This window comes from Zophobas morio, unplaced genomic scaffold (assembly GCF_036711695.1).
Source record: "Zophobas morio isolate AGI-343-1 ecotype UQ-CSIRO unplaced genomic scaffold, CSIRO_AGI_Zmor_V1 ptg000004l, whole genome shotgun sequence".
In the NCBI taxonomy this organism is placed as follows: Eukaryota; Metazoa; Arthropoda; class Insecta; order Coleoptera; family Tenebrionidae; genus Zophobas; species Zophobas morio.
Genome location: NW_026972109.1, coordinates 687,124 through 713,602, shown reverse-complemented (window position 1 = coordinate 713,602; position 26,479 = coordinate 687,124). Strand labels below are relative to the sequence as shown.

At 33.2% G+C, this 26,479-nt stretch overlaps 1 protein-coding gene across 1 annotated transcript in view; it reads left to right on the top strand.

Annotated features, from left to right (window-relative positions):
- Positions 1 to 26,237, top strand: part of LOC135136817 (gastrula zinc finger protein xFG20-1-like) — a 68,888-nt gene extending 42,651 nt beyond the window's left edge. Inside the window, exons 4-7 of the mRNA XM_064066240.1 lie at positions 24,491 to 24,676; positions 25,351 to 25,504; positions 25,590 to 25,858; positions 25,908 to 26,237. Of these exons, the coding sequence (XP_063922310.1) occupies positions 24,491 to 24,676; positions 25,351 to 25,504; positions 25,590 to 25,858; positions 25,908 to 26,157 (859 nt within the window). The 3' untranslated portion in view covers positions 26,158 to 26,237. The remainder of the gene's footprint in view (positions 1 to 24,490; positions 24,677 to 25,350; positions 25,505 to 25,589; positions 25,859 to 25,907) is intronic.
- The last annotated feature ends 242 nt before the right edge of the window (positions 26,238 to 26,479 follow it).

Below are 26,479 nucleotides of genomic sequence, written 5' to 3'. Positions count from 1 at the left end.
TTGGATTTTTCGATTTTTCGACTTCTGGATTTTTTATTTTTTGGATTTTCAGTTTTTCGTTTTTTAAATTCTAGATTTTTCAACTTTTCAATACTTTAATTTTTCAATTTTTAAAATTCTAGTTTTGTGATTTCTCGACTATTCGGTTCTTCTATATTTTTTTTAAATTTTCCATTTTCCGATTTTTCTTTTTCAAAAATTATTCGATTTTTCAATTTTTTAATTAAATTTCTTCCAGTTTTTAACTTCTCGATATTTAAGTTTTCAGATATTTTTTAGTATTTTGATTCTTCGACATTTCGATTTTTTGACTTCTGGAGTTTTTGATTCCTCGATTTTGTACATTTTGAATTTTCAATTTTTCGTTTTTAAACTTTAGATTTTTCAATTGTTCGACTGTGTTTTCATTATTTTAATTTTTCAACTTTTAAAATTCTGGATTTTTAGTTTTCTCCAGCTTTCAATTCTTCTATATTTCAATTTTTCAATTTTCCGAATTTCTAAATTTTCGATTTTTGAAAATTTTGATGTCTCGATTTATCGAGATTTAACTTTTCCATTTTTCGATTTTGGCCTATTTCGGTTTCTTAATTTTTCGACTTTTCGACTTTTTCGACTCCTCTATTTCCCGATCCTTTGATTTTTCGATTTCTTGATGTCGCAGTTTCTCGATTTTTCAGTTATGCGATTTTTCAATTTTTAAATTTTGGAGTTTCAGTTTCTCTATTTTTCACTTTTTCGATATTTCAAATTTTCAATGTTTTAAATTTTTGATTTTTGATTTACCAGTTTCTCAATTTTTAACGTTTCGATTTTTCAGTTTTGGCCTATTTTAGTTTCTCAATTGTTCGACTTCTCAATTTTTCGACTCCAGTTTTCCATTGATTTTTCAATTTGCTGATGTTTTTGAATTTTTCGAAGTTTCGATTTTTCGGTTTTCTGATTTTTTCCTTTTTAGTTCCAATTTTTTGATGTTTCGATCGTTCGACTTTTCAATTTTCCAATTTTTTAAATTTTGGAGTTTCAATTTCTGGATTTTTCGATTTTTCAGTTTTTCGATTTCTAAATCCGAATCGAATCCGTATCCGAATTTGTATATTTTTGATGTTTGGATTTCTGGATTTTTCAATTTTTCAATAAGTATTTTAAATTTTAGATTTTTCGATTTTTCAGTTCTTCAGTATTTCTATTTTCAATTTTGGGGTTTTATGATATTTTTGTTTCGATTTTTTGCCAACTTGGTTTTTCTCAATTCGATTTTCTCGAGCTTTGAATTCTTCTATATTTTAATTTTTCAATTTTCCGAATTTTTAAATTTTCGATTTTTCGGACAATTCGATGTTTTGATTGTCCATTTTCTCGATTTATAAATTTTTTAATTTCTCAATTTTTGGATTTCTTTTAATTCTGGTATTTTTGAATTTTTGGATTCTTCAGTTTTTCAGTATTTCGATTCTTGGATTTTTCACTTTTTGGACTCTGGATTTTTTAGTTTTTGGATTTTAAATTTTTTGTTTTTTAAATTTTAGATTTTTCAATTTTTCGACTCTTTAATATTTCGATTTCTCAATTTTTCACTTTTTAAAATCGTAGATTTTTTGATTTCTCGATTTTTCAGTTCTTCTATATTTCAATTTTTCAATTTTTCGAATTTTTAAATTTTCCATTTTCTAATTTTTCTTTTTTAAAATATTTATTTCCATTTTTCAATTTTTTTTATTTCTCAATTTTTGTATATTTCTTCGAGTTTTTGGATTTTTCAATTTTTCGATTCGTCAATTTTTCTTATATTTTTTAATTTATCGATATTTCAGTTTTGAGATATTTCAGTATTTGGACTTCTGGATATTTTGATTTCTCGATTTTGTACATTTTGAATTTTCAATTTTTCGTTTTTAAACTTCAGATTTTTCAATTTCTCGACTGTTTTACTTCGATTTCTCAATTTTTCAATTTTTAAAGTTCTGGATTTTTCGTTTTCTCGAGTTTTCAATTTTTCTATATATGTATTTCAAGTTTTCAATTTTCGGAATTTTTTAATTTTGATTTTTCAAATTTTTGTTGTCTTGGTTTATCGAGATTCGGACATTTCGATGTTTTGATTGTTCAATTTCTCGATTTATCAATTTTTCAATTTTCAATTTTCCCATTTTTCGATTTTGGCCTATTTCAGTTTCTTAAACTTTCGACTTTTCGATTTTCGACTCCTTTATTTCACGATCCTTTGATTTTTCGATTTCTCGGTTTTTTGATTTTTTACTTTTCGGCTTCTCGATTATTCAGTTATACGATTTTTCGATTTTTCAATTTTCAAATTTTGGAGTTTCGATTCCCCGAATTTTCAATTTTTAACTTTTCTATATTTCAATTTTTCAATTTTCCGAAGTTTTAAATTTTCGATTTTCAAATTTTTCTATTTTAAAATACATATTTCCATTTTTCAATTTTTTTAATTTCTCAATTTTTGGATATTTCTTCGAGTTTTGGGATTTTTCAATTTTTCGATTCGTCAATTTTTCTTATATTTTTTAATTTATCGTTATTTCAGTATTTTGACTTCTGAATTTTTTGATTCCTCGATTTTGTACATTTTGAACTTTCAATTTTTCGTTTTTAAACTTCATATTTTTCAATTTCTGGACTATTTTACTTCGATTTCTCAATTTTTCAATTTTTAAGAATCTGGATCTGTTTTCTCGAGCTTTCAATTTTTCTATACATATTTCAATTTTTCAATTTTCGGAATTTTTTAATTTTCGATTTTTCAAATTTTTGTTGTATCGGTTTATCGAGATTCGGACATTTCGATGTTTTGATTGTTCAATTTCTCGATTTATCAATTTTTCAATTTTTAACTTTTCCATTTTTCGATTTTGTCCTATTTCGGTTTCTTAAACTTTCGACTTCTCGACTTTTCGACTCCTCTATTTCACGATCCTTTGATTTTTCGATTTCTCGGTTTTTTGGTTTTTTACTTTCCGGCTTCTCGATTATTCAGTTATACGATTTTTCGATTTTTCAATTTTCAAATTTTGGAGTTTTGATTCCCCGAATTTTCAATTTTTAACTTTTCTATATTTCCATTGTTCAATTTTTTTATTTCTCAGTTTTTTGATATTTCTTGGAGTTTTGGGATTTTTCAATTTTTCGATTCTTCAATTTTTCTTATATTTTTTAATTTATCGATATTTCAGTATTTTGACTTCTGAATATTTTGATTCCTCGATTTTGTACATTTTGAATTTTCAATTTTTCGTTTTTAAACTTCAGATTTTTCAATTTCTCGACTGTTTTACTTAAATTTCTCAATTTTCAACTTTTCCATTTTTCGATTTTGGCCTATTTCGGCTTCTTAAACTTTCGACTTCTCGACATTTCGACTCCTCTATTTCACGATTCTTTGATTTTTCGATTTCTCGGTTTTTTGATTTTTTACTTTCCGGCTTTTCGATTATTCAGTTATAAGATTTTTCAATTTTCAAATTTTGGAGTTTCGATTTCCCGAATTTTCAATTTTTAACTTTTCGATTTTTCGATTTTGGCCTATTTCGGTTTCTCGGTTTTTCGACTCCTTTACATCTCGATCCATTGATTTTTCAATTTTTTGATGTTTCGATTTTTCGGTTTTTCAATTTTTTAATTTTTGGAGCTTCACTTTCTCGATTTCTGAATTTTTCAATTTTTCGATGTGTATTTTAATTTTTCGAAGTTTTAAATTTTACATTTTTCGAAATTTTAGATTTTTCAATTTTGCGGTTTTACGATTTTTTGTTTCGATTTTTTGCCAATTTGGTTTTTCGATTTTTAAAGTAGGTATATGTGATTTTTTCAATTTTTAGATTTCTCTGGTTTTCAGTTCTTCTATATTTCATTTTTTAATTTTCCGCATTCTTAAAGTTTCGATTTCCCAAGTTTTCTTTTTTAAAATTTTTCGATTTTTCGATTTTTTGATTTCTCGATTTATCGAGATTCGGACCTTCCAAAGTTTTGATTCTTCAACTTTTAACTTTTCGATTTTTTCATTTTAGCCCATTTTGGTTTCTCAGTTTTTCTATTCTTCAACTTCTCAACTGTTCGACTCCTCGATTTCTCGATTCTCTTATTTTTCGATTTCTCTTAGTTTTTGAATTTTTCGATATTTCGATTTTCCAATTTTTCGATGTTTCGATTTTTCTGTTATCCGATTTTTCAATTTTTCATTTTCTTAAATTTTGTTAAAAACAAAAAACAACAAAAAAATAGTTGCATGTAGGTATATCCCGCAGAAATTCTGAACGCTTAGAGTCGACATTGGTCTGAACGCGCTCTGGTCTGTAGATCAAACAAGTTCTCAGGCGACGTTTCGTTGCAAACTGATGACATATCCCAAAAAAATGGAAAAATGGCACGAATTTTCGAAAAAATGAAGTCTTGGGATCGAAATCAAAATGTCATTTAGTCGGTTTCGACTCCGAATTCTTTTGCATCGAATTACTCTGGAGTTATTAAAACGACGTTATCGTGGACGCCGCGGCGCTCTTCCAGGAGCCGATATTCCCATCCAGAGACGTCGGCCGCCCATTCCAGGCCCGGTTTCTGTCTGAATACGCTTATGAAACGTTATGTTTTATGGAAGTCATTTGTGTTAGCAAGTGCACGACGGCTCTGAGGTCGTCTAATCCGAGTGAGACGCCCACATGGTAATTTATAAGACGTGAAAAGAGACAAAACGACGGGGATGGTGGCTTTTTAACTCGCGACTATTTATCTGCAAAGCTACACAACGCGCTTCGCTCACCGCTTACCTGCCGTAATAACCACACTACAAATTTATTGTAAATGAAACAGTATCTAAAAGGTATTTATATCTCTTATTATATTTCTTTCTCATTATGGGTATATCTCAGTTAGCGCTGCTAGTCAGACGCCTTACGTTCTAACCATTATACCGTGGTTAATTACGTCACGAAAATGATTACACCTTTCCGAGCACAAGTAATATCTATCTTCATTTTACGTACCGGGGAAAGCCGACGCAAAAATCTTACAAATATAAAATAAGTCTTCCGCGCTCGAGAATTAATTTTCGCGCCTTAGTGATTTTTTCGAGTAAATCACTGCCCCTCGCTTTCCGCGTTCGTTCTCCTAGACGCACTAGTGCGGTAACGTCGCATTACCGCACCACGAGTCGCCATTTCCAGCGAGAACTTAAACTCTCTTCGAGTGGTTCCGCGGCTAGAAAAAGTTGCACAATAAGAATTCGCCACCGCCCATTTCTTTAAATCGGCGACGGCTTGATATGATTGCAAATACATAGGGCAACTTTACAAAAACACCAATAAATTATGCTATCGAATAAACGATCGAAGAAAAATCTCAATTAAACTCCGTCGATTAATTATGAGCCAAGTTCCGGCTGAGATCGCATCAGAGATGATTTACAGAATCCCGGAGCGGAGCAGCCCGAGTCACTCGCATAAACAGAATGATTAACTGGTTGTCAAACTAAAGAAATAAACGTAATTTATAGGGACTGGAAAAAAACTTCACAAACTTATCAATATCTTGGCGTTAATAACGGCCTCTAATGACGGCAACGTATGTCTTGCGACCCGAACACGCGATGCTCCGTGGAAGGTAACGACCACTGATGGATGCAACCGCACGGGTCTGCAAAGGGTGACTATGTAAAAAAGACTATTTTAAAAAAAAAAAGTCGTCAAGTTGGTATTATTATTACTTTGCAAAATTTTCAAGTGACGTCATCAAAGTTTTGGTGGGGATCAAGAAACAACTACTTTTCATTTTCCAAGCACAGTTTGTATCAGTGGCGTAAATATCACCCCCCCAGACCCCGCAATGCGGGGGGCGCAGTGTCAAAAGGGGCGCAGACCGTAACGTAACCGATATATTTTTTTAAAATGTGCAATTTTTAAAGAAGGGGTTTTCATTGGAATTGAAAATGAGCTAAATTAATAGCTATTTAACGAACAAGTTTGTTAATAAAGCCAATTAATAATCGAGATATTTTAACGCGCGAGGAACGAGTTTTTATATTTTTTCTTTTTCTCAATTTGAAATTTTTTAGTTTTTGGATTTTTCAATTTTTTTTGTTTTCAATTTTTCGTTTCTTCAATTTTTGATTTGCAGGTTTTCTAGTTTTCATTTTAGATATGTAATAATAATTATAATTTTTATTAGAGTTGTTCGCTTTTTCAATTTTTCGATTTAATTCGTTCTTTGATTCATTAATTTTTTCTCGATTTTTAGTTTTTCAATGTTTCTATTTGCCGTTTCTTCAGTTCTACAGTTTTGTCAAATAAATGTTATATAAATTAAAAAAAAGTAACAGTGTACCAATGGTTTATGAATCCGTGTTGAATTTTTATCTTCGACATCGAAATTTTTGTGGAAAAATAAAACAAAATTGAATTACAATTTTTCGATTTCTTGATTTCTCGATTTTTAGTTTACTTAATTTTTCGATATTTGAGTTTTACAATTTTTCAATTTTTGCCTTTTTTAAATTTTCATTTTTACATTTCTCAATTTCTCTATTAATCAATTCTTTGATTTTTTGATTTTTCCTCTTTCCAATTTATCGATTTTTGAAGTTTTCGTTGTTCCCATTTTGGGATTTTTCAATATCTCCAATTTTTTAATTTAAAATTTTTCACTTTTTGATATTTCGATTTTTCCATGTTTCGATTTTTAAAATTTCTGATTTTTCGAATTTTGAATATTTTGATTTATCGTTTTTTTTACGTTTAAATATATATTTCAGTTTTAAATTTTCCGGTTTTTCGATTTCTCCATTTCTCGAATCTTTTGATGTCTCAATTTTTTAATTTCGATTTCTCGGCTTTTCCATTTTTCAATTTTTATTTCTTCAAGTTTTTAGATTTTTAAAATTCTTCATTTTTCGATTTTATGTTTTGTTATGCTTCGATCTCCCGATTTTAACCTTTTTAACGTGTATTCCAATTTTTCGATTTTGGAATTTTCGATTTCTTACATCTCGATTTTTCGTTTTTTCGATTTTAAAATGTTGTTACTTTTCGTTTTTTTTTCGATTTCTGGATTTTTCAAGTTTTCGATTTCTCAATTTTTCAACATTTCAATTTTGAGAATGTCTATATTTTTCAGTTTTTTGATATTTTCATTTTTCAACTTTTTAAATTTTGATTTTTCGACTTACCGGAAATCAATTTTTGGGTTTTTCAATTTTTCGACTTTTCAGTTTTGAGATTTTTCAATTTGTCGATTTTTTAGTTTTTCATTTCTTCAGTTTTTCGGTTTTTCAAGTTTTCGAATTTTTAAATTTAAAATTTTTCAATTTTTCGATTTCATTTTTTTATGTTCCCATTTCCGGATTTTAATTTTTTTTATGCTTTTCAATCTTCGGTTTTTCTAAATTTTCATTTTTCCATTTCTCAATTTCTCGATTTTTCGACTTTTTAATTTTGTGTTTTTTTTAATGTTAAATTTTTCGTTATTGTAATTTTTCTATTTTTTAAATTTTAGATGTTTAGATTTTTCGACATCTTGAATTCTCGATCTTTTTTCAGTTTGAATTCCTCGGTTTTTCGATTTTCCAAAATTTCGATTTTTCAATCTTTCGACTTTTCAGTTTTGAAAATTTTCGATTTCTCGATTTTTCAGTTTTTGATTTTCTAACTTTTGGATGTTTCAAATTTTAGAGTTTGCAAATTTCACGAGTTTTCAGTTTTTAATTTGGTCAATTTTTCTATTTGCAATTTTTCGTGTGGGTTTTTAATTTTCTTTATTTTTTCAATTTTCGGCCTTCAATTTCCCGTTTCTTTAATTTTTCATTTGCAGTTTTTCCAGTTTTCATTTTAATTATGTAACACTCCTGATAATTATAATTTTTAAAGTTGTTCACTTTTTCAGTTTTCCGTTTTTAGAATTTTTAAATTTTTCGGTGTTTGGACTTACAATTTTCATTTTTCGATTTTACAATTTTTTGATTTTCCAATTTTTCAATTCGAATGGTTTTTCTTCTTTCCCATTCTACGATTCATTAATTTTTTTTAGATTTTTAAATTTCTCGGTTTTTAGTTTTTCATTGTTTCAATTTTTCATTTTTTCAAGTTTTTACTTTTCGAATAAACAAAATCGAAAAATTATAAAATAGAAAAATTGTAAAACTGAAAAAGTACAAAATGAAAGCTTCGAAAAATAAAAAAATTGGAAATCAAGAACTTAAAAAATCAAAGATTGAAAATGTAAAAAATTGAATAAATAAAAAATTATAAAATCCAAAGAAACATTGAAAAAATAAAGGTAATGGAAAAATGAAAAATTGTGATATAAAATCAAGAAACTGAAAATTACAAAATCGGGAAAATGAAAATATCGAAAATCTGAAAATTATAGAAATTGAAAAATTCCCAAAATTGCGATGTTCATAAATTGAGATGGCCGAAAATTTAAAAATCGAGAAATCGAAAAATTTTTAAAATTGGAAAATTGAGATATGAGAAATCGAAAATTCCAAAAATGGAAAAATTGAAACACATTAAAAAATAAAAATCGGGAAATCAAAAAATAAAGATTATAAAAGCGAAAAATGGAAAATTTAAAAAATCGAAAATTTAAAATATATACTAGAAAAATCGAAAATTTTGAAAATCGAAAAACCAAGAAATCGAAATCGAAAACTTGAGATTTCCAAAGATCGAGAAATCGAAATAGGCCGAAATCGGAAAATTCAAAATTGAAATATTTACTTAAGAAAAAGATAAACAGAAAAATCGAAAAACTAAAAAAATCCATAAACCTAGATATGAGAGACAGAAAATTCCAAAAATCGAAAAATTGAAATACAGATTAAAAAATTTAAAAAATCGAAGTTAAAAAATCGTAAAAACAAATTCCATTCGATTTTCCGTTTTATCGATTTTGCAATTTTTTGTTTTTTCAATTTTTTTCATTTTTTAATTTTCCGATTTTTCAATTTTTCGAATTTTCTACTTTCCGAATAAACAAAATGGAAAAGCTATAAAATAGAAAAATTGTAAAATTGAAAACTCAAAATGAGAAAACGCAAAAGTATAAAATGAAAGCTTCGAGAAATCTAAAAACTTGAGAAATTGAAGAAACGGAAAATTCAAAAATCGAAAGATTAAAAATTGAGAAACTTAAAGATCGAAAAATTGCGGTCGAAAACACGAAAATTATTGTAAAATCTAAATATGTATTGAAATTTGGAAAATCGAGGAATTGAAAATGTGAAAAATTGAATAAACGAAAAATTGTGATATAAAATCCAGAAAATGAAAATTAAAAAATCGGGAAAATGATATAAAAAAATTGAAGAACTTGAAACAACATCATTACGCCGAATATGTTCATTGCGCCACACATAACCTCAATTTAGTCCTTAATGGTTCTGTTAAGAGTGTACCAGGAATTTCCGCATTTTATGATTTAATGGATGCTATATACGTCTATTTCAGTGAGTTTACCGAGATGGCAACAACTTAACATTGAGATGAAAGAAAATGATAAATGTGTTATAAAAAAAAAAACTTTAAAAAAGTTGAATTTGAATTTATTAGTATTTCAATGCAAAATTTTAGAAAATGTTAATTTGGTCTCAAAAACTTTACAGAGTTCAAATATTACTTTAGATGAGGCTTGTAAATGGATGGAACATCCAAAAAAAGACAAATTTCAAAGTATACGTGACAATTTTGAACAAATAATGGAGGAATCAAGGAAATGTGCGGATACCTGGAAAATTAACAATTCTTTTTCAACTAGACGTACAAAAAAAGTAAAACTGTTTCATGACGAATTATGTGAAGATACCGTTTTCAAAGATCCCACTGAAAAATTTAAAACAACCGTTTTCTATTGATATTTTAAACATTCAAATTAAAATGAAAAACGTCAGAAACTATTTTTCTTTTCTGGAACCCCAGGAAATGTTGAATAGTACAGACGAAGAATTGGTGGAGGCAGCATCAAAGTTGGCAAATAAATACAAAGAAGATATTTCTAGTGCAATCTGTGGGCAAATCGTTACTTTTAAAAACATTGTTGTTGGTGAAATTATTCAGCAAAAATAACTAAAATTACAGATATTGCTAAGTTTCTGTTTATGGACAATAATTTTTTAACGAGTAGTTTACCAGATATTTGCGCTGCGTTACTTCCATTTTTAACACTTCCAGTGACTTCTTTATCAGCAGAAAGATCTTTTTCTAAATTAAAATTAATTAATTCATATTTGGGAAGCACGATAAGTCAAACACGATTAACCAACTTAGCTGTGTTGAGCATTGAGTGTGAATTTTATATTACTTTTTAAATTTGGTGTATGGGGGCGCTTACTATAAACTGCAGGGGGCGCAGTGGAAGCTAGCTACGCCACTGGTCTGTATGCAGCTTTTTGATACCAGAAATTATTTCTCTAACGTCAAAACCTAAACAATGAAAACCAAATGTAATGGAATCAAAATGTACGTTTAAATAAATGATTGTATGTATCAAAAATTGGTTTATCGAAAGTGGGGGATTGGAAAAGCACGAAATTAATTTGTTTCATAATATATGAAACATAATTAAGTGCATTGTGCTGGCCACCTTGAAAGTGGTAGGAAAGGAGAATCAGCACTCAGAATTTAATTTCTCTAGAAATTACTTCCAATGAATATTTGGTTTTAAAAGCAACTAGCCTGGCCGATGTTTTTCTTCAAGCAAACTGTTACCTACAGCTACTCCCTTAACAAGATTTTACCACCCTTCCGGTAGTCGTCTCAGAATATAAGAGAGCCAATTAAAGAAAAAGCAATGTCTTCATACACATTATTAGCACATAATTTTTGAGCTGCAATCTAATTAAGGCTCTCGCGTTGTTGTCGGGGGTGGTGTGCCGAGTTCGCCGCCGCCATCCCACTATCTCGTGCACCCCGAGGCAATGCAGTCACAGCACCCATAAACATCCCCAACCCTTCACCTATATTTCACGCACACCACAATTCTCTAATTACAGCACGTTTAGTACGAAATATGAGACATAAATAACTGGCGCAAATGCTCACTGTCCGATTTATACTGCCATTGTGTTCACTAGCGTCTGCCAAGTCGGGGTGGTGAATTTTTAGCCAAGGAGTAGCACAGTGTATTTTGTTGCAGTCGAGATCGCTCGAGAAATGGAAAAACTCGAACGGTTTGAAATGAACTAGTTTATTCAACCGAATCCGAACCGAGGGCGATCGTGGAAGAATAAGTTAGAAATTGGTTTCGGAATTTATTTTTATTAAAAATTTTTAAAGGGGTGAAACAAACAGAATAATATTTTGCGCGCATTCATTAAATTAGCGAAAAAACTAAAGTTTGAAACTTTAACGATTGTTTCCCAGACACAAGTGGCAAACTCCACGCCATCCCCATAAAAGTCGGTCTTCTGGCCTCGTCACAGCTTTTATGCTTTTTACGTCCGAATTAAAACGAAAGTAAGATTAAAATTTAACTAGAAACTTTATTTATTAGACGATATTTTCCGGAGGACCAATAAAAATGATGCGAACCCAGATTATTAATAAACTACTTATGCATAATGAGAACTGTGAGAGAGCGGTAAACATTGTCTTACACAGGCATGAGTCACGGTAATAGCTTCTCTCCCCGAGTATCAAAATAATTACCAATAAATTACCGTCGATTTACAGACACATCTTTTTTGAGGCGTCTTAATCCAATCAAATTAAATGCGGAATTTATGATTATACGACGAAAATTTTAAAGCTCACGTCGCCAGAGAATGCGCACCACCACGCGAAATATGAATGCGATAATATGCGATCACGCCGATCCTTACTTACGAATATAATTAACGCAAACGGCCGTTTATTCCAATTAGCCATATTTTTAACGGTGGCACCAAGTCGCCTGTGAAATTTGTTTCGTTTGCGTTTGTTTTCGAGCAATAATTGGGGGCGCGACTGCCCCGGTTTCATTATCTTTTTTCCTAAATTTAATTAATTGAAACACGACGATAATTATCCGAAGCGTAATTTGCTAAATTCAACCCAATTGTCACTCTATATCAGCGTAATTAAATTTTTAAGCGACGATAACGCCCAATCTCGATACACTCCGCAGCCCACAAGATGCCCCCTTAAGCACCAGAAGCAGAAACACTAGACAGCAGTCAACATTTGCAGAAAACTCGGTTCTGATAGGTCGTAGTTGACAGATCGTTGTATTTCTTGCGTCAAATTTTATTGTTTGCTGTCTGCGCCTCAAATAACTTTAAATTAGCCCCGAGATCTGCCGAGTATCCCTCCAAGATAAAGAAAGTCCCCGGCTTAGACGGAGCTTTTTCCCCCTCAGAAGTGCGCTTAATTCCGTATCGTTATCAATCGATTTGCATCGGAGGTGTCGGTGACGTGTGTCGAAGACGAAAGGGGAGGCGAGTGCGGGGGGCCATTAGCGCTCGGCCCATCCATGCATCACGGGGTGACGCCGCAAAAAGGAGACTTCAAATTTACGGCCGCCAGAGGCTTAAAAGTATGCAATAAATCCCGGGTCCCGGCTTAAAAATCCGACCAGCGCGAGATTGGCATGATTCGATATAGCGGCGGTACCGAGAGGGACTCTTCCACCTTCACCATTCACTTCTTTTCTTTACGCCGCCACCGTGACGTGATAAATAGTAATTACTCGGAGGACGCCTCCGCGACCTGGACCTCACCCACACGAAACACCAGGAAGCGATAACGCGCGCAGTAATTAACCGACCGGGGCTTATTGTTTAACACATTCTTTTCCAAACGCTTACACCTGCAATTAATAATGGCGCAGGTGAAGTGGGAAATGCTCTGACATTAAAATCAATTATTGCGATTGCGATTTGAGAAAACGATGCGACCGCGAAGATGCGGCTGACCGCTGGGGGAAAATTTAAATTTCGAACCATACAGCCAGAAACCGCCAGAAACAGCGGCTGGTGTATGACTATTATATTTTTTTGTCAGAAACAAGTGTTTTGCAATTTAGGTCGAAAAGGGTTGTTTTAACCCCGCGATCATAACTTAATCTTCGGGTCACGATGGCCAGATCAAACTTCCCTTTCTCACCGGTATCTATGTATAATATCTACCTACCTATTTGAAATTAATAGAGTTTCGATTTGTAATAAAACGTTGCGTGGAGGGAGAGCAACAGAGATGGAGAGACTATGTTCTGGCGGTCATGGCAAGCTAGATTGATGAGAATGAAGTGAACAGTTGATTTCTACATAAATAACAGCAATACAATATCGCTTTGACAGATTTATACGCGGCAGAGATGCCGCCCCGTGTCCAGATTTTTGAGTAGAACGCCCATCAGCCGCCGTAAATTACGAATGAATCCGAGAGGAAATTACAGACAGATACCATTTGCCACGTTGCGACTCCCATCTATTAGATGCATCATTTTATTACTTGCTTGCTCTTCATTTGTGCTGCAGGATTTTTTTCTTGTTAATTAATAACGCCGAAGACAGGGTAATGTAAGATCGTAAGCAGAAGAGCACGGAGCTTTTTTTAATTAATATGAATATTATTAAGACCCCACATCTGGAGGAATTATACCCATTAAATGGTCAGGTATGTGTATATACAGGGTGGGGTAAAATAAAAACACTTTTATTTATACATATAAATTAATTAATTGCGAAATACTTATAGTTACTCATTTATTCACATAATACTCACTATTTTCTACTTAAATATTCATATCGAACACACCCATTCCGAATTTCCTAGTTGCAGAAATATGAGGGGAAGTGGGGCGGGGGGGGGACAGGTTCAGCATCTGCACTGTAAACTCTACCGCTATTTTAAAATATTTACAGGTTCTAGAAAATCTCAAAAATGAAAGAAAGAGAAATTTTGAAATCTGGTCTAGTCCAGCCAAATTAGACTAGGACTTCTAACTATGGAGTTAGGGGGGAGAACACTAGTACTTCAACTGTACACTTTTTCGGTATTTTCAAATATTAGACTGTAAGAAAGCTCAAAACGAAAAAAAAAGAAATCTTGAAATCTGATCTGGTCTAGACAGGTCAGGTCAGTTCAGTTCAGTTCTCTTATCTTTGAAAGGGAGGACGGAGGACCAGCATTTGTGTTGTGTACTCTATCTATATATATACTCTATATTTTCATTTATAGATTCTAGAAAATCTCAAAGATGAAAAAAAAGAAATCCTGAAATTCGCCGGTTAGAACAGGTCAAACTTCTTAAGAAGGGGGAAGGGAATAAGATCAACATCTAGACATATACATATTTATAGACTCTAAAAATTTCAAAAATGAAAGAACAATAAATCTTGAACTTTGGTATGGTCCGGTAAGGTCAAGTTTTTTAAATATGGGAGGGTTTGGGTGGGGGAAGACCAGACATACACTCCTTCGCTCGCATATAGATTCTAGAAAGTCCCAAAATTGAAAGAAATATTTATAGACTCTAGAAAATCTTAAAAATAAATTAAAAAGACATTTTGGAACATGCTCTGGTCACGTCAAGTCAGGTTAGGTCAGATCAGGTCAGGTCAGTTCTCTTAACTGGACGGAGCGTCGGAGAAGACAAGCATCTGCGCTCTGTACTCTATCGATATTTTCATTTATAGAGTCTAGAAAATCTCGAAAACGAAACAAAGAGAAATCTTGAGATCTGGTTAGGTCAGGTCAAGTCACTTAATTGTGTAAGGGGAAAAGAAAAAGGAATCTTGAAATTTGGTCTGGTCAGATCAGGTTTTTTAACTATGAATGGGTTTGAAGGGAGGGAGAAGACCATTATCTATCAGATCATTCTATCACTTTTTAAAAATCTTCATACTTCCAAAAAATCTCAAAATGAAAAAAAAGGAATCTTGAAATCAGGTCTGATCTGGTTTGGTTTAGTCTTGTCTGTTCAGGTCAACTCAGGTCAGAGCAGGTCAGGTCTCTTAACAATGGAGGGGGCGGAAGACCAGCATTGGAACTGTACACTCTATCGCTGTTTTTAAATATTTATAGATTCTAGGAAATCTCGAAAGTGAAAGAAAAAGAACTTTTGGTATCTAGTCTGGTCTGGTCAGGTAAGGTGTTTTAACTATAGAACTGAGGGTGGTGGTGGGGGAGACCAGCATTTGCACTATGCAGTTTATCGGTGTTTTATACGTTTATAGATTCAGGAAATCTCAAAAATGAAAGAAAAAATTGATCTAAGGTTATTTCAACAGAACTTCCCTCGCCTCTAAAGTGCAGTCAAATAAATTCCACTTTTTCGAAAAAATTTATCTTGTTTTTGCAATTTTTGTTTTCTGATAACCTCTATAAAGTAAAATCCAGTGGCGTAAATAACGGTCCCACACCTGTTTCATTTTTTCGATTTCAAATTTTCTCAGTTTTCAACTTTTGAATTTTTCAATTTATAGATTTTGTAATTTTTCGAATTGGGTTTCTCGAGTTTTCAATTTTTAATTTTTCGTTTCAGTTTTTTATTTCCTTTAATTTTACGATTTTTCAGTTTTTCAAAGTTCCAATTTTATAATTTTTTGTTTTTTCAATTTCACTTCAATTTTTCCATTTACAATTTTTCAATTTTTTGTTTTTCTGTTCTATAATTCTGCAATTAGCTCTTTGAGTTTTCATTTTTATATTTTCCTGTTTTCCGCTTTTCCAACTTTCGAACATTTCAATTTTTAGATTTTGCAATTTTTCGATTTGAAATTTTACGAGTTTTGAAATTTTAATTTTTAAATTTTTCATTGTTCAGTTTTTCATTTCTTCAGTTTTTAGAGAAAAACAAGAAAGTATAAGTTATTCTACGTGGCTTACATTAGAAGTACAGTTCAAAATTATTGAATAATATATTGACCCTATGTTTTTTATTATAATATCTCTTGTTCTTCGTGCCAAAAAATTGTTAAAAGAAAACTATGTATCTAAGGAAAAAAAAAACAAAGATTAAGCCCCACCCACCCACCCCGATCTCAATTGTGAGAGGGGCGGAGTTTAATTATAACATCTCTAGAAAATTCTACCCTTTTAGAAAGTTTCATATGGTAATTTTTGTACAGGAGGATTTTGCAACAAAGGTCATGGTGAATACAACATTCGTCACAATTGAGAAGGGGTGGGTGGGTGGGGTTTATATTTTGTCCAGTTTTTCTTATATACAAAGTCTTTTTTACCAACAAGAAACTGAAAACATGTTAACTATCCTGTTGTTGAAAGAAAACTCTATATATTAAAAAAAAGCAAAGATTAAACCCCGCCCACCCACCCCGATTTGAATTGTGATGAATTTTTCATTCGTTGTTAGATCAAGGAGCAATTGCAAAATACATACATATTTCTCTACAAAAATTTACCGAACGAAAAATTGTAAAATCGGAAGAAACATTGAAAAATTAAAGGAAGTGAAACAAAAAATTGAATAACTGAAATGAAAACAATGAAAAAAAAATCGGGAAAATGAAAAATATAAATAAAGAACTTGAAAATTGAGGAAACAAAAAACTGAAAAATCGAAAAATTAAAATTGAGAAACTGAAGACGCGAAGAATGGAAAATTATAATATCCAAAAATTGTAAAATTGAAAAATTGATAAAAGTAAAGTTGCAAAAACGAAAAATTATGAAACCGAAACTTTGAAAAATTAAAAAATGAAAATACAGATTTTTCGAGAATTATAAGATTTGATTTTGCGAATTTTATTTTTTTTGTGATAACCCTTGTAAGTTAAAATTAAAATATGTGTGTAATGTTAAAGTAGATGTAAAGAAGCGTGTTTCAAAATGTCGGTTTTGGAATTTCGGTCAAATTTTGTTGTCCAATTTTGTATCGAATTTGTTCCAAACTTATTATAGAGACAGCATTAACGAAAAAAGTAACAAAAAGACACTAAAATAAATACATCACGTGGTTCAAAAAACATCCAACTTAGAATTAAACTTAGCTTTTACCACCTATTGATAACTCAACTAGTGGACGACTTATGACTTGAAAAACAAAATTTATGTCATATGGTATACTATGAAACTATTATATCGTCTAGTCTAGATTTCGTGTCCCAACACCCTTCAGCGTTTGTTATGGATTTAGTCTAAATAAAATTTACGTCAAAACAAGGACGTGGACGAACGTTTCTACAAAATATACTTGTCTAATTAATTTCAAATTTGGATAACTATTTTCTTCATTTTTAAAATACATATATAAGAATAAAGATGTTTTTATTAAAAATAAATATTGATAATCTCAACTGTCACGTCATCAAGCACAAATTGTCGTTCAGATCGGTCTCGGTGACCTCGACACCGACACCGACACCGACACCAAGCTTGTATATATATACGTGTTCTATATTACGACAAGAAAGGAGTTAAAACTCCAATAAGGAGACACAAAAATTAAGCAAATAAAAAAAAGAGGAACAATTAGGACTACAAAAAATATTTTTTTCCGAGTATTTTTGGTAGCTAATCAAAAAACACTCAATTTGGATTTAGTTTTTTTTTGTTGAAGGAGGAAACAAAAGCTAATTGGATCTAGAACATCGGTATTTGGTATAAACACAGATCCCCAACTTTTAGAAAAATTGTGCACGTAGGTACAACATTTCTGACGCAACTGCATGTTTATACTTCCCGGAGGAATTGTGCGCCTGCAACATTCCATATTTGTACCTATGTATATACGGATTTTGGAACGATGACAGTTGAATAAATGGGAAAAGTCGGCATTACTTTTACAATATTTATGAGAGCAAGAGCAAAAAATCGAGAAAAACTTTTTACAACTAGATAGTTAAAATGAGGTCTGGAAATACGTAAGAATGCGGATAGAGTGTTCGACGCAGATGCTGGTTTGCTTTGTCAGTCTTCCTTCTTATTCGATGATGTTATCTTTATGTCACTCCAGTCTCCACCTTACATCGTCTCTTCTTTGAATCGAACGTTTAATGCTAGAGAAATGTTAAATCCCGGCAAGTGGGCGTTGTGGCTGCCGATTCCGTCCCCATTTCCCCCGAATTGTAAATTTTTGCAGTGTAATTTTTGCGTGAACCACCCTTTCTCAATTTCTCGGTATAGCGATAAATCACACGTATCATAAACTCGCCCAGTAATTATCAATAAGCAGCGGCGCTCCGTCTCGTGCGTGCCCTTAATGTCTGGCCATTAACAATATTCGTGTTCGAGTCTGAAATGCAAAAACAATTTCAGGAAGCGTTCCATCCGTCCATAAATCCCGAAAGAGATTTATTCGCTAAAAATACCGAACAGACTTCGGCGGTGGTGATTTGCTAAGCCGAAGGATGATGACGCCACTGCTTTGCATGATCGGACCATTTCGGGTGTCATACCGACCAGATATATGATAATTGCGCTCGCAATGAATGGCCAAAGTTTCGCTGTATCGTTACGTCGAAGGAAACTATTAGCGGGAATGTCATACGAGAGCATTCGTCCGACAAACTTCCATGCACGTCAAACTTGGAAATGACCCCTCATCCGGTCCATATCGATCCCAGACTGCAACCAACAACAAATTGAACGCTCCTTCGGTTTTTGTCTAATTTTCAAAAACATCGTCGGAGTCTTGTGGGCGTTACATTAACATTATTTATTGTCCTGCGTCTGATTAACTAATCGCCGTTTCGATGGAGTGGATCGTAAAATAAACAAGTCGTCGGCCTTTTTTCAAATGCTTAAACGTCCCATAATTTGATTCGAGTTTAATTAATTTTAATAATCCGAACGAATAGTAGACAACTAATTATGGACGACAAAATCGTCTTCCGGAGACAAGGACATTTAACATGGAGAGGAGTACAGGTACGAGCTCCAGATGCAAAATTACTTACTGCGGACTCGTTATTCAGAACTCATTGCGTTATACACATTCACGTACAAAGTTATTTTCCGGTTCGTCGGTCTGTCTGTATGTCTGTCTGTCGTAGGTGCCCAGTTCTTCCAAGAAGCCTCCCTAGTTTTTGCGTGAAATAGACGCGTTCTTTTGAGTGATTTGTCTGTTTGAAGTATCGCGTTTTAAAGCGCTTGTGAACGCAGATCGATGTTCTGATAAATCCCTCAAATAAACAAATATCGGCGCTGGCTTTGGCGGCCATCTGCTTTGACATTCCGCGTCTATTGTTGTATCAACACGGCGTCCGTCGTGCAAATCCAGCCCTTAAATAACGATTGGATCCGGTCTCGTTTGTCGGGCTTATAAACAACGCAAGTTCGTATTTTCGCTTAATCCCTAGTCCACGTTAAATATGCGACATATTTAATGCGGAATTAATAACACCAATTAGCGACGTAGCGGTGACATTTCAGTAATGGCGTCCGCGGCCATCGTCTGATTCATTGGTCTTGTGACAAACCCACGGGGCTTATTAAACAAAAGTCACCGTCGGTTATTTATATAATAATTTGTTATTAACGACATGAGATATGCGAGTGGTCAGGTGACAGAGTATGGGAGCCGGCCCACTACCGAGCAGATTACCGGACCATAATGAGTGACTTATGATAGGGAGATGCTAAGTGTATTCAAGAACCTGTTTATAAATACGCACTGCGACAATATATGTGCACGCCGAGCTAAATGCACCATCCGAGGTATAAACAAGGCCGTATTCACCTTGTTATTTACCGAATGCAGAGAGGTATGCCAGAATCGACGACCTAACCCTGCCTGCCGGTTACTGACTCATCTGCAACTTAAATCTCAATTCGGACCAGACACTGGGAAATCAAAAACGGATCGAGAAACGCAAACCGATTTTCGATGGGGCTATAGACATCGCTGGGATTCTTTTAAACAACTAGGGACCGAGAATACAGTTAATGTGTGGAGGAACACAGTACTCAGCACAGTACCGGTCAGGTGTGCGAATGCACTGCTACTAAAAATACTTTAGGACGGTGAGCGGTTTGTCTATTTAGAAATCATGATTATAGGAACGAACTAGGTCATGACAATGTGCCGCCTCTCAGTTTTGAATTTTACTAAATGCCCAAGGACGCACGACAAAGACCAGACGCGTCTGTATAACTAGTTGCCTATGTCTTGTCGTTTTAATTAAATACACTTTTAGATGATTAGTGATTTATTGAAAACAACGTGATTACATTCAGTACGCCATGTTGCTTCTGCAACCCGTAATACTTGTATGTTTTATCACTACATCTCCCTTTTTTCAATAAAAACATAAATTCTTAACATTACAAAAACTACTTATCCTACTTCTTAATATTTACAAATTCAACTTAACAACAGGCTTTACAATACGTCCTTAGCGTGTTATTCTCGATTGATTTACGTCGCAATTCGGTCTGTTTACATTTTGATTATTATCAGAGGTTGATTTGCAATAACTTTTCGTTTGTTTCACTTGCTCCTCATCCTCCTTACAGTTTTTGGCATTTTTAAAATTATAATGATTGTTAAAGTTCAAATCTACAGTGTTGCGTCTTAAAGTCTTATTAGTATTTAAATCTTTGATTATTACTGAACGCGGTGTATGCCATGGTTTTACGATTTTTGCTGGTTTCCATATTTTTTTATCATTATCCCTATACATAATAAATTTTTTATTTAGATCGAAATTTCTTTCTTTGGTATTTTTGTTATGATTTATTTTTGTTTTAAGTTTGTGATTTTCAAGCATGTTATGAAAGTTTTCGACAATTTGTGGTTGTAACATTGTTTTCAACATAGGTAATTTAGTTTTCATTTTTCTGCTGTACAATAACATTGCTGGTGTGATTCCTGTAATGAAAAGGGGTGAATTTCTGTAATCGAGTAAGATACTTTCAATATCTGTCCCTGTTTCGTTAAATTTCGTTAAAAATTTTTTGCAAATGCCAACATATCGTTCACTCAAACCATTACTACGAGGATATCTCGGACTGCTTGTAGTTATTGAAAAATTCCAATTGGTAGCAAAATTGTGCATTTCGAACGAATTGAATGGCATATTATTTATCAGCAATTAATTTATCAGGTATTCCATGTGTCGCAAAAATTTCTTTGAGTGCTGAATTTTTGTTTGGTAGTAATTTCAATTCTACCTAATGTGAATAATAGTCCGCTAAAACTAAATAATTTTTTCCAGCACATTTCAGAATATCACAACCTACTATTTCAAACGGAAGTGAAGGAATTTCGTGAATTATCATTGGTTCATGGGCATTTTTAGGTCTATATTTTTGACAAGTTTGGCATTTCGCAATTAGTTCTTCAATTTTTGAATCCATATTAATGAAATAAAATAATGATTTTGCTCTCCACTTGGTTTTGTAAATACCTAAGTGTGATTCATGGACTTTGTTAAGAATAAAAGTTTCTAGGTTTTTTGGAATCATTATTTTATTTTGTATGTAGACTATTCCATCATTCACAAAAAAGTCATGCCGCATTTTATAATCAAATTTTACATTTATCTTGTGGCCAACCATTGATACATAATGATATTAATTCTTGTAAGATTTCATCTTTATTCGTCTCGTATTTTATTTTTTCGATTATTTTGTCGCTCACATTATCTGTATGAATTACTTGATTCAGTTCTATGTCAGTTTCAACATTTTCAGCTGTTGAACATGCTCGACTTATCGCGTCTGCAATTAACATGTTTTTACCCGGAGTGTACACTAATTCGAAATCATACATTGATAACTTGAAATGAATTCTTTGAAGTCGACTAGATGGAATTTGATTTATTTCTTTATTCATTATACCAATTAAAGGTTTATGATCCGTTTGAATTTTAATTTTTTGGCCATAAATGAAATAATAAAAACGTTGACATGCAAATAATATCGCTAAAAATTCTTTTTCTATTTGTGCATATTTGATTTCATTGTCTGACAAACTTTTTGATGCAAAGCTAATAGGTTTTTTATCCTGCAAAAGTACACAACCAATGCCATTTTTGCTACTGTCAGTTTGTATTACAATTTCTTTATTTCGATCAAAATTATTTAGTGACGGCGCATGACTTATTAATTTTTTAATGTATTGAGTATGACCATCTAACCATACAAATTGTGAATCTTTTTTGAGTAAATGTCTTAATGAATTGGATTGCTCAGCTAAATTTGGGATAAAATCGCGCAAATAGTTAATTAAACCCAATAGTCGTTGTAAGTCTTTTTATCACGTGGTGTATCATATTGCATTATTGCTTTGATTCGTTCTGGATCAATTTCGACAGTACCATTATGAAAAATGTGCCCTAAATATTTAATTGATTTTTGTTTATATTGGAATTTCTTTAAATTGAATTTAATATTCATTGCTTTTTTTTCTGCAAAAATCAATATATCATCAATATAAATAAAGATGTTATCAATATCTCCGAAAGTTTGAGAATTGAATTTCTGAAAGACTTGGGCAGATATTTTCAAACCAAATGGTAGTCTTTTAAACGCATAACTACCAAACATTGTTGAAAAAACACAGTGTTAAATACAACTTTCATCAAGCCTAATCTGCCAAAATCCCTCCTTTAGATCCAAACAACTAAAAAATTTGGCTTTACCAAGTTTAGATTTTAGATCAGACAATGTAGGTATTTCAAAATGTTCGTCTTTAATACTTTCATTTATATATTTGGGATCTAAACACAGTCTCAACGTTTTATCTGGTTTTTCTACAACAGTGAGTCTACTAGCCCATGCTGTCCGTTGCTCATATTTTGTAATAATATCCAATTTACACAATCTGTCTAATTCATTTTTAACTTTATCCTGCAATTTTATAGGAATTCTGTAAGGTGGCAAAGATACAGGATTTGCGTCGTTTTTTAGTTCGATTTTATATTTATTTGGAAAACAACCTACACCTTTCAAATTTTCACTGTATTTTTCAATTAAATTTTCTTTACCATTTAAGTTTAATTTTAAACATGAACTTAGTCCCAAAATCGGTGTAAAATTAGCTTTGGTGACAATAAATTTTTCAACGGAATTCATTGTATCAATCTTAACATTTAGATCAACATGTCCAAAATGTTTTATTCTTGAACCTCCATACGCTTCTAATTTGAGATTACTACTCGTTAATTTTATTTTTTTTTGTACGTAGTTTTTTGTATATTTTCAGACATTTTATGGTATTAAATTAACATCTGAACCAGTGTCTAATTTAAAATTTACGTTTACATTTTCAACTTTCAGAAATTTGCTGCATGAGATTGAATTTACCCTGAATTTCCTAACATTATTACAATAATACGTGTTATCGTCGTTGTTTCCATTGTTTCTTTCGTATCTCTCCTTCTTCTTGTCGTGGAACTTTCCATCTGTATTTTTCGGTCTCTCATAGGAGGAGGACGAAGGGGTTTCTCTCCATTTTTGTTGAACAAACATTCCATTTTTCTGTTGGTTCTCCTGTTTCTTTCCAGCTACCAGGTTGACTTCTTTTCCATGGATTTCTTGGGTTTGTCTTCTTACCAGTTCAGCAATTCGAAATTTTTCAATGGCGTCTTTTAACTTGATATCTCCCAACTTTATAATCGTGTCGATGGTGTCCGTGTCAGCAGCATCCAATACTATTTTGTCCCTCAAGAGTTCATCGGCATTCTTGAAGTCACATGCTTGCACCAAAGTTTTGCAATCAGTTAAAAAGCAATCAAAGGGCTCGTTGTTTGCGATTGTAGAAGAGAAATTTTGCATGAAGTATGTTCTTCTTTGGGTTACAGTACTCTTCAAATGCTTGTAATACTTTCTCTATTTTCTTCTCATCACCTTTTCCATACTTGAATGTTTCGTGTAGCTCGACTGCCTCTGGTCCAATTAGATTAAGAAGAATTGCCACTTGCCTTCCTTCTGGTTCCTTGTCGTACGACGATGCTGTCATATATATGTTGAAGCTCTTCTTAAACTTTTTCCAGGTTTCATATAAATTTCCATTGAGATTCAGCGGTGCTGGGACTACGAAGTTCGACATCTTCAATTTTGAGGTTAGATTTTCTTCTTTTCCACGAGGTCGTTGATTTTCTTCATTAATCTTCAAAATTTAACTTTTCACACATTACTTTAGGTTCACTGTGAATTTAACCGTTCGATTGACATGAAAATGAAACATCCTGTACACAAGTTACGTCCAACACCTGTATGATTATGTCCAGCGCGTTAGCATCTAAATTGCGCAATATCATACGTGTTAACCGATATTGCAGACTTTTGTCTATCGATATTCCTCACTTCCTTAATTAAATTGTCTAAGCATTTCGTATAAATCTCAGTAATGCAGACATGTGATTGCACGTGATAATTAAAGAAATGCAATAAATACGTTACTAACGTTATAAGTAACTAAACGCTATCGCAAGATCATTGCAATTACGTGACTTAAGACAATCATAAATTAAAATTGAACCTCTATACTTTAAGGATTTGTATTTATAACACCTCGCAGGAATGTGATTTATACATTATAAAGCAGGACTTAATGGGGACAGTTAGCAGTCATAAAACTAATCGATCTTTTGCAGAAAAATTCTCCAGCAACACATGATCACGCATTCCGGGAAACTGTGCAAGTGTCCGAAATTGGGATGCATTTTTTCGGCGCGAAGCATGGCGGAACTGAAGCACCATTTCAAGACGCATTCTGACGTGAAAAGCTTCTCGTGTGACATTTGCGACTACAGAGGGAAAACGAAGCAACAACTGAAAAGGTAATCTTGTTAAGTGAGCTTAGTGTAGTGATTCGCTCGGATTGGTTTCAAGTTAAGATTAGAAAAATCGAGCTGACAGGGATGCAAATGAGGACAAGGACGACGAGTCTCATCGTAGTCAGTCTTATATATAATCATAATTAATTTACGTACTAAAAAATTAAATTAGTCGAGTCGACGAGTGACACTTCAGTGTGTTATAGTTTGTTCTAGAGAACCGACAAAAGAGACATCAACGGGGCGGCAGCGCAGTAACCTCCCGTCTGACGCGCGTAGCATTTTTGATTAATTTGACTAATGACTTAATAAATTTCCCGTGGTGGATAATTGAGACAATCGCAACCCGGCCATTTTGTTCCATACATTACATTACCTTTGAAATACCTGCGCCAATAAAGTATGGTGAGCAACGACAAGCAGTGTTTAGCAATGAGTTCCAGCTTCGATTTCGGGTTAGATAAGGGCATTAATTACAGCTCGAACTCACCAAAATGTCAATTAATGCGAGCATAACCACACCGGCCGCCTGTTCAAAGTGTTTGCTTAATTTATTTATTCAACTCGACGGTATTCGATCCAAATGCGTTGCTGGCTATAAATTTAAAACGAAAACCGCTACTACTACTGTTCTTAATTGATCGAATACGTAATTTTATCACAAATCTTTTTTTCAGCCATTTAACTGTCCACGACCAGTCCAAGAAGTATTCGTGCACCAAGTGCTCGTTTTCGGCGAGGACGCTGTGCCACTTGAAACGGCACATCCGCCTACACACGGGCTCGAAGCCTTTCAACTGCCCGCATTGCACTTACAAGTGCAACACCCTGGCAAGTCGTTAAGATAATTTGCAATCGAGCTAGGCTCGATTACATAGTTTAGCATAATTCGTTCTAAATTTGTCACTGATTTTAGGAAAACCTCCGCAAGCACATTTTATTGACGAACAAACACCCAGGCAAGTGCATCTACGAGTGCAAATTTTGCGAGAATTCGGCCTTCCAGAGCAACTTCGCGAAGGAATTTAAGGTTCATCTGGTCGGTCAACATCCACAGATTTTCAAGACTGGCCGAGAAGCTACCAGTTTTATCGCGGGAATATATGATGTGCAAGACGACCGCACGGAATTTCCTGCGATCAGCGAAGATGAAGAAGAAGTGATTGCAGAAAGCGAAAAAGACAGGTTAGTTTTTCGCTTTCGCTGGACAGCACGACATTTTTTTGGGTTTCAGAAGTCAGCCCAAGGTAATTATCCTTCACCAGTCCCCCATTCAAGTGAACAAGGATCCGGTGGTGGCCGCCTCCAGCAGCAAGGACACCCCCGACGAGATCTTCCCTATGTACATAGTGTCTAAAGACGACTCCGTTTCCGTGGACAATCTAACGGAATCGTGGAATGTGGTCGGCAGCTATGATGTCGAGGAGTCCGGCGCTTTAGTTCCTTTCAACAGCGATAATGTCCTCTTCCAGGGACATTTCTAGTAATTTTAATAAGCGCCCCGCCTGTGTAATACAAATAAAGTCGTTCGAACACAGATTCGTTAATTGATAGTCGAAGAAAACAGTGAATTTGCTTACAAATGGGTCCGCTCGCACAACCACAACCGCTAAAATATGGAAACGCACCCATTAGCGAAATAACGAGAGAGAAAATAACGCCTCATCTAAGAGCGTATTGCATATCTATTAACTTTACGACTGTGTAAACATCGCTCATAGTTTTCATTAATTAAATTTTATGTGTATTTATGTCTTCGGCGCTGCAGTTAATTGCGATGCAAGGCTCCGTAATCAGGTCGCTCGA